The 19,419-nt window shown below is 38.3% G+C and overlaps 1 protein-coding gene across 4 annotated transcripts; it reads left to right on the top strand.

The window, feature by feature from the left end:
• CBLL1 (Cbl proto-oncogene like 1) lies at nucleotides 292-18,646 on the top strand. 4 transcript variants are annotated; one of them, XM_003357515.4, is made up of 6 exons: nucleotides 292-665; nucleotides 5,461-5,628; nucleotides 10,238-10,338; nucleotides 10,681-10,764; nucleotides 11,820-11,893; nucleotides 14,875-18,646. In XM_003357515.4, the coding sequence occupies exons 1-6, from the start codon at nucleotides 653-655 to the stop codon at nucleotides 15,908-15,910; spliced, it is 1,476 nt and encodes a 491-aa protein (XP_003357563.2). In that variant the 5' UTR covers nucleotides 292-652; the 3' UTR covers nucleotides 15,911-18,646. The 4 variants fall into 4 exon arrangements, with proteins under 4 accessions (XP_003357563.2, XP_020919179.1, XP_020919178.1 ...); XM_021063520.1 differs by having other exon boundaries at nucleotides 421-665; nucleotides 10,241-10,338; XM_021063519.1 differs by lacking the exon at nucleotides 292-665 and adding an exon at nucleotides 674-1,301 and having other exon boundaries at nucleotides 10,241-10,338.

A 19,419-nucleotide genomic window follows, 5' to 3' on the forward strand; every position in this document is an offset into this window, starting at 1 on the left:
GTAGACAGTAAGCATAGAGCCTTTCTTGCTTTGCTGAGAGCCTCACACAGCTCCACCTTCCCCCGGGCATCCTCCCACTGGAGAACGCCTTGCGCAGAGCTCGTGTTTACAGTTTTCCTGGCCGTGGGGGAGGAGACCTCCGCTCGCGGACTCAGGGGGATTCCAAACCGTTACTCCGCCCGCCGGGGTGGGGCCAGCCTAACGGCCGAGCCTGCGCAGTGGGCCCGGCCGGCTCCAGTGTCGCGGCGCACTACATATCCCAGAAGGCAAAGCTCTGCGGAGCGGGCGGCCGCTTTACCTGCCGCGAGCTTAGTTCTGTGGCTACTGCTGCTCCCCTCCTCCTAGGTTCCGGTCGGTCTCCATTCCACAGTTAAAGGCTACTCCCTCTTGAAGCACATGAGAGGAAGCTTTAGCAGTCTCGACAGTGTAGCCTTTCGCGTACTCGCTCTTTCTCTCTCGCTCTGCCTGAACTATGCCTGACTCTCTCACCGGAGTCGGCTAGCCAAGGAGAGAGGAAGACGTCTTTAAGGGCCCCAGCCTGGGCGAGCTGGTCGCACTTCCGCCTCTCGGGCTCCGGAAGGTAGCGCGCACGCGCTCCCTGCGACTCCGGCGCCGTTGACTTCCGCTCCCACTGTGCCCCGCGAGCCGAATCATGGATCACACTGGTAAGGAGGCGGAGGCAGTGGGGGTCCCGGTTCCATGCCCCCTTGGCCGGCCTGGGACTGGTCGCCCAGCCGGCATAGAGGGGTTACGCTCGCCCCACAGCACTGAGGTGTCGCGGGGAAAAAGAAATCTCACAGACCCTTTTCCGTGTCCGGCCAGGGCCTGCTACTTCCCGGCCTACCCTCCGGTGTGGTACCTACAGCCTCAGTGCCGGCAACAGCCGTTCCTTTTCTGTTTCTGCTAAGCTCCGAGCTGGGACAGCGGGCGGCGCAGGCCACGCGGGGAGGAGAGAGCGCCGGCTCTTTTTTTCCTCATTCTGGGTGCCGTGCCCTACGTTATGGGGACTGGCGGGTAGATTCCAATCTCGGAGTCGGGGAAGCCTCATTGAACTGGGAGTCGTTGCGCGAGAGTGGATTGGAGACTTCCTGCTGTCTCAGTCAGCTTTGGGCGGGTGCTGCGGTGGTCACCGCTTGGTCTTTCATGGACTAGAGGTGGGAGAAGGGAGTCGGATATGGTTTTCGGAATCATACCGGGAGCAGCTTTTCTGCTTAAGCCAAAAGCGTGCCCCGCTCTTCGGCTGTGGTCCTTAACCATCAATCTTGAGCTTAAAATCAAGATACTCTCATCCTTTTCTCCAAGTAAGAATGGCTCCACTCTTTGTTGTGTGTCTTTTGGCTTTTGCTTCCTTGTGTTTTTTGGATATTGAATGAGTACCTTTGGAGTTAGACACTGCTCCGTATGGTTATATCTAGGCTTAGAGAAGGCTTTTTCCAGTATTAACTATTAGTCGGGATGTCCTCTGTCATCAGCTACCTACTTAATTTTGTACGTGTATCTTACACACACTCTTCAAGGCCTGAAGATGGAATGGTAAACAAGATACACTGAGTCTATGTTCTTTTTGAGGTTAGGTACTGTTGGGAAAGACATAATAAGTTTTAAAAAAAAAAACCCAAAACTTAAATATTTACAGATTATGATTGCTTTAAAGAAAATAAATGGGTGCCATGGTAAAGACTACTAGGAGGAAGCTCCAGGGAGAGTCAGGAAAGATCTTTTTGGAAAAGTAACATTTGTAAGCTGAAATCTGATGGACGAGAAGAATCCCTCATGGAATAAATCAGGTGGAAAGAATTTACCGAAAGTAAGACTCTGAGGTGGGAAAATGTAGGAAAGAACAATCAGCTGCACCTTAGTTAGCAAGAGGGAAGGAACGCCAAGACGAGATTGGAAAGGAAGGCAGGAGTGAGATGGTGAAAGACTTTGAAGTCCATGGTAAACACTTGAATTTTAAGTGCAGTATGAAGCCACTGAACAGAAATAGAGGGGTAACAATCTCTTTGTAAAAACATAATAGGTTCTCTGGAGAATGGTGTAAGAGAAGGAGGCAAGAAAAGAAAATAGAAAACTTAGGGGGTGAGTGCAGTACACCAAAAGGGAGGCTTGGTTTAGTGAAAAGAAGAGTGGGCAGATGCAGTAAATCTTTTAGTGGTAGAACTAAAACATGCACTGGTGGATTTCTTTGGAGGTATGTAAGAGAAAGGAGACATGCCTTGGTTTCTGTTTTGAATAGTTAGGTAGTGCCCATTACTGGAAAACAGAGTACCAGATGTGTATTGAGACATACAAGATGTTAAGTAGAGGTGAGAGAAAGTTGGGGATTTAGTACCGCATAGCTGTTATTTTAAGGCATGGGGATGGATAAGATCACTTCAGGAACAGGAATACAGAAGAGAAGAGGACCTAGAACCAGACTCTATGGAACTCTAGTGTTTGAAAATTTTATAGAATCAAAACTCTGGGATCTTGGTCTTGGAGTAGCAGACATGCCACAATAGCAAGATTTTTCTCATTTGAGCTTAGACTGAAATGGGCAGTCAGGCACCTTCCACAGTTCAGAGGATGTTATGTTAGGAAAATATAATATGGGTAGGTGTGTATCTGAGTATTTATTACCCCAGTTCTCTAAATTAAAAGTTTGCCCAAGAAAATAAAAGTCATCTTAACATGAACATATTCACTAATGAGCTGACTACTTAGAAAGTTCCTGCTCAGATATTTCTGCCACTTAACACCAGCTTCTTTTCTTTTACTTAATTTTGTTATAAGGCAGTGTCCTTGGTGTTTCATATCAGGAAATAGTATCAGATGCTGTACATTGATTGTGATTACAAACCTTACAAAAGATTCAGGTTTTCATGAAATTTGTATGTGAATTTGATAATTCCTTGAATCACAAAATCTTGGGCAAGTGAGGAAATAGCAGTTAGTTAGTTAATTGAAAACATTATAACAGGATAGGCATCTCAAAAGGATGATCCTAAAGCAAAGGATTAAGAAGCACCATGGGAAATTGATGAAGCCACCTGGGGAAATTGATGCATGTTATGCAAAAATGACTGGTTTTGTGATGATGCTGAATAAGTCAATCATAAGATGAAGGTTATTCTGTGGCGGGCTAATAGAATTTTGTCAAAAAAAATTACTCCCCAAAACTCCTAATTAACACTTGATTCATTCTTTGGCTTTTCTTAGAATTTGCACTTAGTTGTAAATGTGACCTAAATTTTGTAAAAATATTTTTGGTTTCTTTATTTCAAGATAAAATTATAAACAAAAATCTTTAAAAAACATATGTAAAAGTGTTAATGCCTTGTAAAGTGAATTTCACTTTAAATGACCAGTTGTATCCTTAATTCTCATTCTCTGTAATATCCAAGGGCTTTTGTTAAGGCTTTATGTTTTCACTTGGCATATTCAAAAGGAAATTGTTCTACATGTTCTGATTCTCAATAAAACCCCCAGACAAACTCAGAATGATGTCACTATTAAATGCTGTACTTTGCTTATGAACATGCAAAGTGAGGCAGGCTGCAAGGTGTTAAAGGGCAGCAGGCTGAGCAAGGCACAGTAGTGACCTCAAGTGTCTAGGGTGGTGTGAAAAGCACCTGTAGTAATGAAGTATTGGTATTTCGATCATTCATTGAAGTAAAACTGTTAAAAGTCCTTTTAATGTCGTAAAGGCAACAATTGAACTGTCTACAACAGCTTGCTTTTTTTTAGTTTATTGGGAAATCAAGAATACTTTTTTGAGGGAAAAAAATTGTCATTTGTCTTTTCTCTCTTCTATTGATGTAGGTGTTTTTATGTAAGCAACTAGAGTGAAAGCAGATGAAATACATTATTTGGCTTGTTAATGGATTTCGTGAAATGTTGACAGTTGATCAGTTTGAATTTATCCTAACTTAGGATTTTAGCTATACATGTAATCCCTTTTCTGTGATTTTCTTTTTTCTTTTTTTGAAGATTAGCTATTATGAAAGTAATAATAGAAAGTAGACTGAAAGATATTTAATAATTAAGGACTGGTTTTAAATTTTGTTGTGTATGTTGTTGAGAAAGTGCAAGTTGATGGGAGTTTATCATGTGTTTGTAATTCTAGTACCCTTGGAGTTCATTAGTACTAATTAGGTTGCTGCTTCCAAATTTGGCTGTATTGAACTTAATGTGGACAAGTTTGGCTATCATTCTCCATTGTGCTATCTCCTCCAGTGACAGTTACACAGCCTTATCATTAATTGTCATGTTTAAAACATTGCTGTTGTTAAACATTCTATTTGAATTTCCTGCTTTAGGGCATTTCCTTTTCTGATTAGTAGGTAAAGGTGAATATTTTCTGGTTTGTAATATTGTGTCATGGATTTGAAAACAGGTGGCTTTAATCTTGAAATGGAGTCAGTTTTATAAAATAATGTTCCTGTTACTTATGGGATATGAGTTAATTTATTTCATAAGCCAAATAACAGGCAGGAACTTACAAAGTGTCCCTAGTTGAAGTAAAGAAACCTTGCATCTTCCTAAACTCTAATTTTCCATTACAATGCTAAGAATAACACAGTCACATGTGTACGTCAAGAAACGTTACAGCACAAATACATTATTGTATGTTTCTGCTACTAAATGGTGTACTAATTTTTCCTATATATTCCTGAATGCTTTTTAGAAAACATTTTACACTTAAAAGAATATTCATTTCCCTAATTGACATCATTTTCAGTGCATTACTTAATTTTACCATTGTCAGTATTCTCTGTTTCCAGTTTTATTGATTGTTGTGATGTAGATGCAGATTACTAAATTTATTGAGTAAATTTGCATGCTTGATGGAGATAGTGATGGTTTTTTTCTTTTTGTTCTTCCTTTTACTTTACTTTTTCTTCTTTTAAAAAAACCTCTTATAGTTCCAACACAGAGGTTCTTAAGTCAGGCTCATTAAGGGTTTTATGTTTCTGTAAACCTCTAGAGTTATGTGCAAGGTGTTTTTGTCCACTTTTTTTTTTTTTTTTTTGTCTTTTTGCCATTTCTTGGGCCACTCCCGAGGCATGTGGACGTTCCCAGGCTAGGGGTCCAATAGGAGCTACAGCTGCTGGCCTACTACGCCAGAGCCACAGCAACTCGGGATCTGAGCTGTGTCTGCGACCTACACCACAGCTCATGGCAATGCCAGATCCTTCACCCACTGAGCAAGGCCAGGGATGGAACCTGCAACCACATGGTTCCTACTCAGATTCGTTAACCACTGAGCCACGACGGGAACTCCTGGGTTCTGATTTTAAACACTATTTAAGTTCAAGTACTTATTTTCTCTACTTTGGATAATAAAACTTAAAGCAGTGCTTTTTGAGACACGGAATATTCAACCCCTAATAATGTTGGTTGTGTTGCTTTAATACCTGTGGCAGGATAATCTTCAAAAAGATAAACTAAAAGAAATTACAACTTTTTTTCCTAACATAGACAATGAGTTACAAGGCACTAATAGTTCTGGATCGTTGGGTGGTCTTGATGTACGAAGACGAATTCCTATAAAGCTCATCTCCAAACAAGGGAACAAAGCCAAAGCTTCACCTCGAACTCCAAGGACTATAAACAGGATGCCTGCAAAGGCTCCACCTGGTGATGAAGGTAATTTGTTTAAACTAACAGGTCCCAAAGTCTTTCCGTTATATCTGAATCCACCAGATAAGCCATGTGATTTTTATTTATGTATAGCCACTTTATTTTAAATCTTACATGTGCTCTTCCTTCTACAGTCGTTTTGACTTCTCAATTTTGGCATATTTTATATTTCCCTTTATAAATATTTTTGGTTTATTTTCTTTTGTTGTTGAAAGTAATGCTGCTTATTGTTTTAAAAAAATCTAAACAACATTGCAGGAAATGTGATATTAAAAGTATAATTTGGGGCATTCCTGTCATGGTTCAGCGGTTAATGAACCTGACAAGAATCCATGAGGATGTGGGTTTGATCCCTGGCTTCGCTCATTGGGTTAAGGATCTGGCATTGCCGTGAGCTGTGGTGTAGATCACAGACTCGACTTGGATCTGGCATTGCTGCAGCTGTGGTGTAGGCTGTCAGCTGTAGCTCCCATTGGACCCCTGGCCTGGGAACTTCCATATGCCTAGGCGAGGCCCTAAAAAGCAAAAAATAAAAATAAAAAATAAATTTTTTTTTTTTAAAAGTAAAATTTGGAGTTCCTGCTGTGGTGCAGTGGGATTGGTGGCATCTCTGCAGCACGAGGACTCAGGTTCTATCCCTGGTCCTGCACAGTGGATTAAAGGATCTGGCACTGAGCTGCAGCTGTGGCTTAGATCTGATCCCTGGCCCAGGAACTTGCATATGCCACAGGGCAACCAAAAAAGAAAAGTAAAGTTGTCCTCTCCTCTTAATTCTTCTTCCCCCAAATAGTCTCCGGTATGACTTTTTCATACTTAGTTATGTATAAGTATGTATACATGTAGTTATAGTGTATGTGTATAATTGCCCGTTTTTCATGTAAAATGCCTGTGAGATTTTGCCTTCTTGGTACATTCAGATGTAGCTCATTTGAGAAAATAGTTTTATTTCATTTATGGATATACTATTTTTTAACATTTTTCTAATTTTTTTTGCTCTTAGCAATAATTTTGTAGTAAATATCCTTGTACATATAGCTTAGTATGTATATTGTGTAGAATTTAATCTTTGCATGAATTTGGGCATTTTAGAACTTGGTGGATTTTAGAATTTGTGCATTTTCGAATTGGACAGATACTGTCAAATGACTTTTGAAAAACTATATCAGCTTATACTCACACCAAGATTGGTACTATTAACCTTTAGAAATTTGTGTTCTGATATACATTTCTTTAGTTATGAGTGTGGGTTGTATATCTTTCCATAATATTGGTCATTTATTTTGACTAGGATCTACCTGTTTATATCCTTTTCCCATTTTTTTTTCTATTTGTCCTTCTCTTGATTTTTATGAGGTCTTTGTAAATTAATAAAATTGGCTTTTTGTCATATGTATATTCCCCATTTGTCTTTTGAGTTTTATATATGTAAAGAAGCTTGATGATTCTGTATGATCAGATATCCAGTCTTTTCTGCTGTGATTTTTGAGTTTTATGTCACCCTTAAAAGGGTCTTTCCCTTATTACATGAGTATCAAAACAGTTTTCTCATCTTACCTTTTAGGACAGGTTCAGAAAACTATGGCTATAAGCCAAATCTAGCCCTGTTTTTTGTAAATAAAGTTTTATTGGAAACAACCTTGCCCATTCATTTAAATACTGTCTGGGCTGCTTTCACACTGTAATTGCAAGTGTGGTCTACATAGCCTAAAATATTTACTTATCTGGCCTTCAGGCCAAAAAATTTTGCTGATCCCTGTTCTGAAACTTTTATGGATATGTATTTGATTATTAAAACAAAGGGAAGTGGCGCATTGGCCTAATGATCCGGTTTGTCTCTGTGGCATTGCTGGTTCAATCCCTGGCCTGGCACAGTGTTTTACAAATCCAGCGTTGCTGCAGCTGTTGGTGTAGGTTACAGATGTGGCTCGGATTTGACCCCTGACCTGGGGACTTCCATTTGCTGGGGAAGCGGCCAAACATGAGGAAAAAAAAGAAAAAAAACAACCAAAAACAGGAAAAAAAAAAAATGGATTTCTCTTGTGGTGCAGTGGGTTAAGAATCCAGCATTGTGGAGTTCCCATCATGGCTCAGTGATTAACGAATCTGACTAGGAACCATGAGGTTGTGGGTTCGATCCCTGGCCTTGCTCAGTGGGTTAGGGATCTGGTGTTGCCGTGAGCTGTGGTGTGGGTTGCAGACTTGTCCTAGATCCCGTGTTGCTGTGGCTCTGGTGTAGGCCAGTGGCTACAGCTCTGGTTCGACCCCTAGCCTGGGAACCTCCATATGCTGCGGGAGTGGCCCAAGAAATGGCAAAAAATAAATGAATAAAAAGAATCCAGCATTGTCACTGCAGTGGCTTTTGTTGCTGCTGTGGTTGGGGTTCAATCCCTGAAACTTCCACATGCCCCTCAGCATGACCAACACACAAACAAACAAAAAAGGGATGTGGGCTTGGAGTTGGGAGGGCATGAAGGGATGGATACCTCAAAAGAAAAGGATGAAGGGGATTTTAGCTTTTTTGTATTGTGTTATGATTACGCAAGAATTTATTTGTCCATTTTTCTGTAGGGTTTTTTGTTGTTGTTGTTGTTGTTTTTTTTTTTTTTGCTGTGTCCATGGTATGTGGAAGTTCCTGGGCCAGGGATCAAACCTGACCCACAGCAGTGACCCAAGCTGCTGCAGTGACAACTCCAGATAGGGCCACACACTTGGCATATGGGAGTTTCCAGGCCAGGGGTCCAGCCAGAGCTACAACTGCCGGCCTGTACCACAGCCACAGCAACACAGGATCTGAGCCTCATCTGCGATTTATACCACAGCTCACACCAACGCCGGATCCTTAACCCACTGAGCGAGGCCAGGGATCAAACCCTCAAACTCTTGGTTACTAGTCGGATTCAGTTTCTCCTGTGCTACAACAGGAGCTCCTAACAACTCCAGATCTTTACCCTGCTTGCGCCATATTGAGAATTCCTATTGTGTAGTTTTAAAAAATTATCTAAAAAACAAAAAGGCCAAAGAGTGGTACCCTAGGTTGTTGATAGAGCATCAGTAGCTGAAATCTTAATGATGGGCGTACAGGTTGAACAACTGTGAAACATGATAATGTGCTTCTGATTTTCTTGGCTATTGTTCTGCTCAGTAATTTTCCTGAGTTTAAGGTGAGTAGAAAAATTGACTTTCCCTATTTTGAGTTTTAGATAATGCCAGCTTTTATAAGGTATAAAGGGGCCCTGTATGAGCCCAGGGCCGCTCAGATGTAATTTATAAGAACATTCTTTGAACATAGAAAACAAGCTTATGGTTACCAAAGGGGGGGAAGGGGTGGGAGAGGGATAAATTAGGAGGCTGGAATTAAGACATGCACACTACTATATACAAAATAGATCACCAGCAAAGACCTGTATAGCACAAGGAATTATACTCAGTATTTTATAATTACCTGTAAGGGAAAGAATGAAAAATATATATCCTTATATATGTATAACTGAATCACTGTGCTGTACACCTGAAACTAACACAACACTGTAAATCAACTACAATTAAAAAAAAAATTGAATGCTCTTTAAACTCTACATTTGTGTTGGAGGTAATTAGATAGCAGTATGCTGGAATGTCTGTCTGAGCTTCAGAAAATTCTTGGATCTGTATGACTCTATGAGTGTGTGCCTGTCCCTGTTGGTGTCTCTGTCTCTGTACGCATATGCTGTAATGTAGCCAATGTGGGTAAGTTAAAGCTTGTGTGCTCTGGCTACTCTCTTTACAAGTTCCAGGGCCAAAAGAATGGAGAGAAGCCTGGCAGCTTGGAAGGATAGATTTGTCTTCTCAGCTTTACTTTAGGTAATTGGATTCTACCTAGGATCCCCATCAGACTGCTGCTTTTTTCTGTTCTTCTGTATAAGATGAGAGGATTACCATCAACTTTTTCATTAGGTCAGAGAAATTGAGCCCATTTGTTCTTCATATTGTTTTAAATTTACTGATACTGATAGACACAGTGTAGGGGAGGATACTAGTAAGTAGATGTAATATAACTTCTCTTTGGGTGATTAACCAGGGAGAAGTTTTTATTGAAAGAATGATGTATGAATATGTTGATGGTTCTAAAATCAGGTTCAGTTTAAACCTGAAGAAGAGGATACCTAATTTACCAAGTCATAAGAAGAAAATCTGCAGAATTTTTTGTTTTCATTAATCCTTTGGTAGTAATAATCAGTTTCCTGCAGCATGATGTCACTTTTGTAGATAGATCAGAATAAATGGCAAGCAATATCTTCATTTGTCTAACAATCACGATGATGATAATTAGTAGTTTTCTACTAGAAACAGTCTGGTGAATTAATAAGAGCACTTGAATGGGAGTATCTGTTCCTAGCTCTGCCATTGATCTCTATGAGGAATTTTGGTCTCTAGTACTGCAATATTCTCATTTGTGAGAACTGGACTGTTTGTACCAAGATCATTTCTAGCTCATGTTTTAAACCAGTCTTGATTATCTTGTTCTTAGAAGAACTTTGAAACGTGTTAGTGAACAGTCCCATTTTGCCATGTACATGTACTTACAAAATGAAGTTTGAGATATCAAAAGTTAATAGAAAACATTTTCTTTTCTCAGAAGGATTTGATTATAATGAAGAAGAACGGTATGACTGTAAAGGGGGTGAACTGTTTGGAAATCAGCGAAGATTTCCAGGACACCTTTTTTGGGACTTTCAGGTATAACTAAAAATAAAAAATTTTATTAAAACAATAATATATTTAAAATACTTTTATTATAGTTATGTCTTTCAGTGCCCACATAGAACTTGTTTATTAATGCCCTGTTTCCACTGTTTCCAAAAATTATCTGAAGTAATTTTCAGTAAAGTCAGGTAAAATCAACAAGCACCAAACTGATGGTGGCCCAACTAACATGGCATACGTAGGGATTAGTCCAGGACCCCTTCCTTTCAAAATTGTTTTAATAACTTTTATAAAATGCTAACCAGTCAGTTGAGTAAATTATAGATAGAACTTTCAGAAATGCTTAACAAAAATGTAATTATATCATTTCAACAGATAAACATCTTGGGTGAAAAGGATGATACACCAGTTCATTTCTGTGATAAATGTGGATTGCCTATTAAAATCTATGGGCGAATGGTAAGTAAAACTAAATTCTATTTTTTTAAGTGTAAATATTTGTGTAGAGGTAGGATCCTGAAATTTAAGTAGCTAAGTTTATCATTGTTTAATGTTTAAATTTGTAATATTTTAAATAAGTATAAAATAGCTATGGGAAATTTGGGGATAATAAGTATTTAATATAATTATCTTGACAAATTCTTGAATTGCTTGTAAAATAATTAGTTAAGGAAGCTAATTGAAAGCCAGATAATTTCTTTGGACTGTTTGAAATCTGTTAGTCTACATTTATTCTAGTTTATTGGGGAAATTTTTTTTCTTGCTTAATAGAATAAAATCAGTTATTCATTTCTGAAGACTATAATCTTCAATGTAAAACTGAATTTATAGAATTTTTGATGGTTTCTGAGAATTGAATTCTAATCATTAGAAAAAAATACAGCCCTGTTGGTAACTTTATAGTTATTTTGACATATCCTCCCTTAAGAAAAAGATAGTTTTATATTTGTGTTGGGAAAAAAAATTGAATTCTGTGTTGTATCTGTGATGGTAGAGGGCATGGATTATGGACTGTTGCTTTGGTCCATAACATAACTAAGTAGCAGTAATGGGCTGTGAGTTTTTAAATGGTGTAACATCATTTTACTCTGTCCTTCTGATTTGTTTTTAGAGATTTGTTAAATTCATTAACTTAAGACTACCAGGGAAGAATGCTATGTATATTAAATGTAGAAGATACTTGTTCTTTTACTGCTTTGGAATACTTTCAGGAGATACAGGATTCACTATGACATTCTACAGTATTCCTCAGGAGCTTTTTAACCTGTAGGGACCATGAATGTGTAAGCAAATGTGCATGTGTACGTTTATTGGGGAAAGGGCCAAAGTTTTCATCACACTCTCTTAATTGTTGTTTTCATATATTTAGTACTTAATAAATGTTCATTGTAAGAAACAGTTCTCAGGTGCCTTCTTAGCAACTTTCTTCTCAGATCACTATGCTGCTGTTATTTTTTGTGGAAATATTTTTATTTGTTCTAGTATGCTTAACTGTAATATGTTTCTGTTTACAGATTCCATGCAAGCATGTTTTTTGCTATGACTGTGCTATTTTACATGAAAAAAAGGGGGATAAGATGTGTCCAGGGTAAGATCATCATTAAATATTTAAATAATAAAGTTTGCGATGTAATGATTTGTAATATAGATTAAAGATCAGGGTGTGATATAAACCAGTGGAAGGATATCAGATGTGTGGACATAGCAGATCATTTTTGTGAGCCTGGAGTTGACCTTAGCTTTCTCCCTAGGATAGGACTAATTAGCTATTATCAATCAATTCAAATTGGTCAAAATAAAAGTATATTTGCCATCACGAAGTTAGCATTATAAACCAAAAATAGTTATTTTCTTGTTTTAATGGCACAATAGAGATGTAGTATCATGTAATAATTGAGAGTAAAAACTCTGGAATTAGAATTCCTGAGTTCAGATCCCTACTTTGTCATTTATTAGCTGTGTGGCCTAGGCTTTCTTCATTTGTAAAATGGAGCTAATAATAGTACTTACCTCCCTGGATTATTATTATTAGAATTAAATGAGTTAATACATATATAGTATCTACCACGTAGTAAATGCTGTGTAAGTATAAGCTTTTATTACTTATTACCTTCAAAGCTGATTATGTTTTGGCTATATCGTAGAATACCATCATGGCATAGACTCAGACAGATTATAAAGATCTGGAAGTGCTGGTTGGTAGTAATCTTTTTTGGGATGGTCTTGAAGGATCCGGAATAAACTGAATTTTTACATCAATTCAGAAGTGCTGATAGAAGGCTTGAGAAAAGCTTTGAGGGAACTTAGAGCAACTATAGGCTTCCTAGATTCCCTATAACCTATGTCAGAACCTATCCCAAGGGTCGTAGTGTTAGTTGATAACAAAGCTATGGACACTTGTAAGGAGTAATTTTCTTTTGTAGTATAGAAACATTGGCATGACTGAAAGAGAATGGATGATTCATTGGCAAACCACTGACAACTAATTTTCTTGGCATATCTGTATTAGCCTGTCAGAATCACAGATTATAGAATTTGTAGTGAGAGTTTAAAAATATTTCCTCCCTAGGAGCTCCCGTCGTGGCTCAGCGGAAATGAATCTTAACTAGCATCCATGAGGATGCAGGTTCAGTCCCTGGCTGAGCTACATAGGTTGAGGATCTGGCATTGCCATGAGCTGTGGTATAGGTTGCAGATGTGGCTTGGATCTGGTGTTGCTGTGGCTGTGGTATAGGCCAGTGGCTGCAGCTGTGATTGGACCCTAGCCTAGGAACTTCCATATGCTGCGGTCCTACAGCCCTAAAAAAAAAAAAACCAAAAAATTTCCTCCCTAGAATTATGCTTCAGAAGTCATGACATTACAAGCACATATTCATTGTTTGCCTCATTTTCTCTAATGCCTAATTTCCCAGCGTGGTGTGCATCTACTTTAGATTGTATAGTAAATTTGATTGCTTCACTGGAATAAAGGAATTTGGATGTTTAAAATGCTGTGTAGAGGACATCAAAACGTTTTTTCTTTCATATAAATGTTCTAGTATTAATATTTAATAGGAAATTTAGTTTTCAAGATACTGAGTATAATTCCAGTAAGCACCTTACTGGTTGGTCTTAAAGTGTATTAGAACATAAGCCTACCTGGATTAACAGATGTAGGCTAGGAAGTGAAGAAATGGCAGTCCAAATTAATGTAAATATTATATACTAATGCTTTTAAGAATCACCCAGAAGTGCCTTACATCCTGTTAGTGTGGTGCTATTTCAGAGCTTATAGCAAATTAGAAGCAAAAAATGACGAGTGTGCCAAATGGCAACTAAAGGAAAGCCTACTAGTATCAAGCAGAACCAGCCTACAACAAGGAAGGAGAAATAGCACTCAAAATTAAGAATATAGCACCATTTATTATGGTGTCATGTGACCTGACAGACATATTCAGTAATAATAGCTTATACATGTATAGTGCTTAACTAGGCATTAAGTACTGTCATTTTCATGTTTTGATACTAAGGATACTGTCTCTCCTTTTTTTAATTAAAATTTTTTTTTTATTTCGCCTTGCCTGTGGCGTGTGGAAGTTCCCAAGCCAGGGATCGAACCTGTGCCACAGCAGTGACCCAAGCTGCTGTGGTGACAAAGCCAGATCCTTAACCTGCTGTGCCACAAGAGAACTCCCAAAGATACTCTTTTAAGTAGGACAAAGAAGATATAAAAACCTTTCTGGTTAGGTAGAGTAGATGTTTTAACCCCATTTTACAGATAAAGAAACAAAGTTTAAATGATTTCTCCAAGTTCACAGCCGAGAAATACTACATCCCAGTTCTGGTTCCTGGTTCAGTCCTCTTTCCACTATATCAAGAAGACTGTAATGACAAGAATAGATTAAAAATAGTGAATGAAGAAGACTTACAATTTAACCCTGATTCATTAAGAAAATATTGAGTTTAGTGGTTACAATTTAGAGAAGCAGGAGTGTTTAATACTTTGAGGTAGTAAATTTGTCAGACAGTTCAGAAAGTCCCCCTCTTTAAGGGACTCTTGGTATTCAAGGTTTGAATTTAAATCGTTGGTGTTAAGAACCTTGATGATTAGGATGATCTTACTGTTGTAGTCCTTATAGCATCTTCCACACAGAATCTTTCACTTAGTATTCGCTTAGAAAATACTAGTCAGCAAGTTTGAATTCCATGATTGTGACAGATCCTTTGGTTTGCCCTTCCTGCACTTTTTTTGCAGATGGATGCAAAGCACAGAATTGTTTGAGGAAATAAGATTAATTCTAGGTCTTGGAAAGAATAAGATCTTTTCTTAAAACATACTCTGTTGGATAAACACTTTGAATTTTTTCTTGTTGTCGAAGTTAGGACGTTGACAGAAATGCTGATGCTTAATAGCAGACACCAAAGTGGAAAGGATGAAAGGTTCACTTACAGTAACTATAACTTCTTATTGTGAACTTTTGTAATATTTTTCGTAACATAGCTTTTAAAGTGGCCATGTCTTTGAAATTAAGTGTGTTATTTTTATAGTCTGTTTTTAGTAAATCAAACTTTTTTCCCCTTCTAATTTAGCTGTAGCGATCCTGTGCAGCGAATTGAACAGTGTACACGAGGTTCTCTCTTCATGTGTAGCATTGTTCAAGGGTGCAAGAGAACATACTTGTCTCAGAGAGACTTACAGGCTCATATCAACCACCGCCATATGAGAGCTGGAAAACCTGTTACCCGGGCTTCACTTGAAAATGTTCATCCTCCTATTGCCCCACCACCAGCCGAAATCCCTGATCGTTTTATAATGCCGCCAGACAAGCACCACATGAGCCATATTCCGCCAAAGCAGCACATCATGATGCCACCACCTCCTTTGCAACACGTGCCCCACGAGCACTATAATCAGCCCCACGAGGATATTCGTGCTCCTCCAGCAGAATTGTCCATGGCTCCACCTCCTCCTCGTTCGGTCAGTCAGGAAACCTTTCGTATTTCAACAAGAAAACACAGCAATTTAATAACTGTCCCTATTCAGGATGACTCAAATTCAGGTGCTAGAGAACCTCCACCTCCTGCCCCAGCACCTGCTCACCATCATCCTGAATATCAGGGTCAACCAGTGGTATCTCACCCTCATCATATTATGCCTCCACAGCAACATTATGCACCACCCCCACCTCCTCCACCACCAATAAGCCATCCAATGCCACATCCTCCCCAGGCCGCAGGTACTCCTCACTTGGTCTATAGCCAAGCTCCACCTCCACCAATGACCTCTGCTCCACCACCAATAACCCCTCCCCCTGGACATATTATTGCCCAGATGCCACCTTATATGAATCATCCTCCTCCAGGACCTCCCCCACCTCAACATGGTGGTCCGCCTGTAACTGCACCCCCTCCTCACCATTATAATCCTAACTCTTTACCCCAGTTCACTGAAGATCAAGGAACGCTGAGCCCTCCATTTACACAACCAGGGGGAATGAGTCCTGGTATATGGCCTGCACCAAGAGGGCCACCTCCTCCTCCACGAATGCAGGGTCCGCCTTCTCAAACCCCACTTCCGGGACCACATCATCCAGATCAGACAAGATATAGACCGTATTACCAATGATAATAGTATTTTGAACTGAAGATATGATGAGGAAACAAAACTTATGTATATGTATAGTCAATCTTTTAATTGAGTTTTGACTGGGGAAGGAAAAGCACCTCTTGCTGAGGTGGCTGTAAAACACTTAGGGTCTTGTCTCTTAAAATGGTTTCAAATCTTGACCTTAGGATTCATATCAAGTACTATACTGTAGTGCAGATAAGTGGTTCCGTTGAGCACAGCTATATTTTAACAACTTTGTTGCCCTAGTGTGGTAAATTGACCCAGAGGTGACCATTTGTAACAAATTTGAAAAAATTTTTTCTTCGTTCCACTTTCAGAAGTATTGCTTTTGTTAAACCCAATGTTTAGTTTTTCTTGTGATACATTTTGTTAACCTGTGTAAAAGGATTAAATTTCAATATGGTTGTAAAAATGCTATTTTTATGTGAATTTAAGTGCAGCCACATACTGTTTTTTAAACCATGTTTTACCACTAATTTCCCAAAGTTAAAATAAAATCCTAAAAGTAAAAATCTATTAGAATTTACTGTAAGGCAGACTGTTAAATGGTAGAAAATTATTTCACATTTTAGGCACTGATATTTTGAGGTATATTAAGTTTATAATGCACTTCACTTGGATGCCTTTTCCTTTTCAGGCAGCCTCAGTAGCACCAGAATACATTGGAATTCCAGAACTAAGATATATTTGTTTTTTTAAGAGCCACACCCGGGGCATCTGGGAGTTCCAAGGCTAGGGGGTCACGTCAGAGCTGCAGCTGCTGGCCTACGTCATAGCCACAGCAATGAAGGATCCGAGCTGCATCTGCAACCTATACCACAGCTCACTCGGCGGTGCCGGATCCTCAACCCACTGAGCGGGGTCCAGGGATCGAACCCGAGTCCTCACGGATACTAGTCGGGTTTGTTACCTCTGAGTCACAACAGGAACTTCCTATTTTGGAATATTAAAAGGCATTGCTAATTATTTGGAAAGATATGGCCAAAGTAACCAACTCTACAGGCTCCAAGCTGTTGGGGGATGCTGTTACTCATTAATGCTTTTTACTGAGTGGTTGGAATCACATGATGCACCACACTTATTAATCTTAAGTAACATTATTTTGTAGACTGTTTAAATGGTGTTTTTAGATGAAGTGCGTTCTCTCTACTCATTGTCTTTAAGTATTTAGGGCTGAATAGGCTTTATGTAATTCCTCGTTTCATGGTAGAGTTTGATCCTGTGCTTAAGTGGGTCCTTGTCTATGGAGTTTTAAACTATCATTTGAATGCTGTCGAGGAATTTGAATACTGTATCAATGAAGGACGTTCTTGTAATCACAGACTTGCGTTGCTCAGGTTTCATTGCTGTGTGATAAAAGGTTTTTTCTCTAACTTGACATTTTAAAACTATTAATTTTTTTTCCTATTTCTTTTATTGGTTAAGCAGTCTAAAATTTGGAACATTTTAGCACGGAGTCAGCAGTGAAGACTACCAGATGATTTTCTATTGGAGAAGAGAAAGTTACTGTCTAAATTGTGAATTTCAGTGCTTTATAAGGTGCCTTCAGAGTCAGCTTTTGCATTATAGGGGCTTGTTACAGTCCAGCTAAGATGACCACTTACAGTTTATACAGAACTCATATGTATAAATTAACATTCTTAGGGTATGGTTATATATCCTTTGAAGAAACCCCTGTGAAGTATTCTCTCCCCCCCAAAATGGTGCGTAATATAAACATGAAATATGTAGTTTGCAGATACCATTTATTAAATAGTTTGTAGTGTATAAATTTAGAACATTTCTTTTTGACAAGGGGTGAGCTGATTGCTAATTTACCATTAAATTTACCATTTAATTCTGTCAGAAGCAGGCAAAACAATTTCTCATCTTGGATAATCAGATGCAAAGTCATCTATGAACTTAGAGCTGAAGTTAGAAATAATATAAATGGCCCTTTCAACCTTGACCAGCTGAAAATATCTAATAAATTTTTTTTAAGTGAAAGTATATGATTTTTCACACCTAGCTATTTGAGAGTCTGGTGTTAATGCAATCTTTCTAGTGAGAAATTGTTACTAGAAGCATGGGAGTGAAATAGTATGAAATGGTGAGTGCTTCATCATATGACTGTAGGTACTTGGGCTGGTGCAAACTTGATTCCCTTTCATGGCCCTTTTTAGGAGCTGTTAAAATATTATCACTGAAAATCCAGTACCATTTTTTATTACATATACTAGGAAATAGCCAGATTCACTTGAGAGCTTCTCAACTTTATGAAGCGCTCTCCTATTCTAATTGAAATTTACTAGAGTTGAATGTGGTATAAAGCCACTTAGCCTGTGTGTTGGACAAAAAAAAAATTAACATCATGATAAATTCCACATGTTAAGAGAATTCTTGTAGGCTTTTCAAAATGTTTTATTTTCATTTAGGTTTAAGGAATATGTGTTATGCAGGGAGGCAGATGAGATGAATGTGTTGTAGCAGACAATTTTTTAAAATGGTGTTAGACTTGAATTCATCCAGTTATTGTTTGAATGAGGGTGGGTGGGTAGGAAGATAACAAAATTACTGTTAGTGTTTCTTTCCTTAAGGAAAAAGATGTGAATCCCAGCCTTATTTCAGGGAAGCCTTTGAAGCTATATGATGGACATAAGTCTAATTTGTATGTATGTTTCATTACATTGCTCTTAAGACTACTGAGGTGGCAGTTTAATTCTTAAAAACAATAAAATGAAAGCATAAATACCATTTTGCCTAGATGAATTTTTACCTGTTGATGATACATTTGGGAGAATGCAAAATTTTTCATGTTGGTACAACTTTTACAGGGAAATAGACTCACTGTTCTTGGAGATTAAAACCAGCAAGTTGAACATTAATATTTCTGAAGTGGCATGCTTGTTCAGAGTATATAATGCTAGCATTTGGGGAAATATCAGTTGCAAAGACCATGAGATACTTTATATCCATTTTGCCCTGTAAAAACCACTTGTTCAAGTTACTGTGTAAATACTAACTACCACAGGAATATTAAGGCAAAAGATAATTTGACTTTATGTTTAAATTCACAATAAGTGACTTTACTATATGAAGTACACAGAGGTGCTTTAGGCTTTGTTTTGACTAACATACTGGAAGAGTATCTTTCATATATCTTTTTGGAAAAACCATATAGTCCTATCATAAAATTTTAGAAAAAGCCTTGTCGTAAGTGTGCGGAAAAGACTCACAAGTACCTGAAACAAGTATACTTTTCTAATTATTAGATTAGTCATCCCATTGGTATATTGATATTAATTGAGGCTTGACATAATCATACTATATTCTGACTGAGGTGGATTTATGTTTCTTCACTCGTCTGTAACTGTAATCTGTTACGTTGTGGCCTAGACCAAGCAGACTTGACTTTACAATATATGCACAGTTTAATAAAGCAATATTGGATATACTAGGCTTAAAAGGGAGAGCGAGGTAGCCAGTTTAAAAAGTTGAAAATGATGCTAATAAAAACATTTGAATTT

Source organism: Sus scrofa, chromosome 9 (assembly GCF_000003025.6).
Source record: "Sus scrofa isolate TJ Tabasco breed Duroc chromosome 9, Sscrofa11.1, whole genome shotgun sequence".
Classification (NCBI taxonomy): domain Eukaryota; kingdom Metazoa; phylum Chordata; class Mammalia; order Artiodactyla; family Suidae; genus Sus; species Sus scrofa.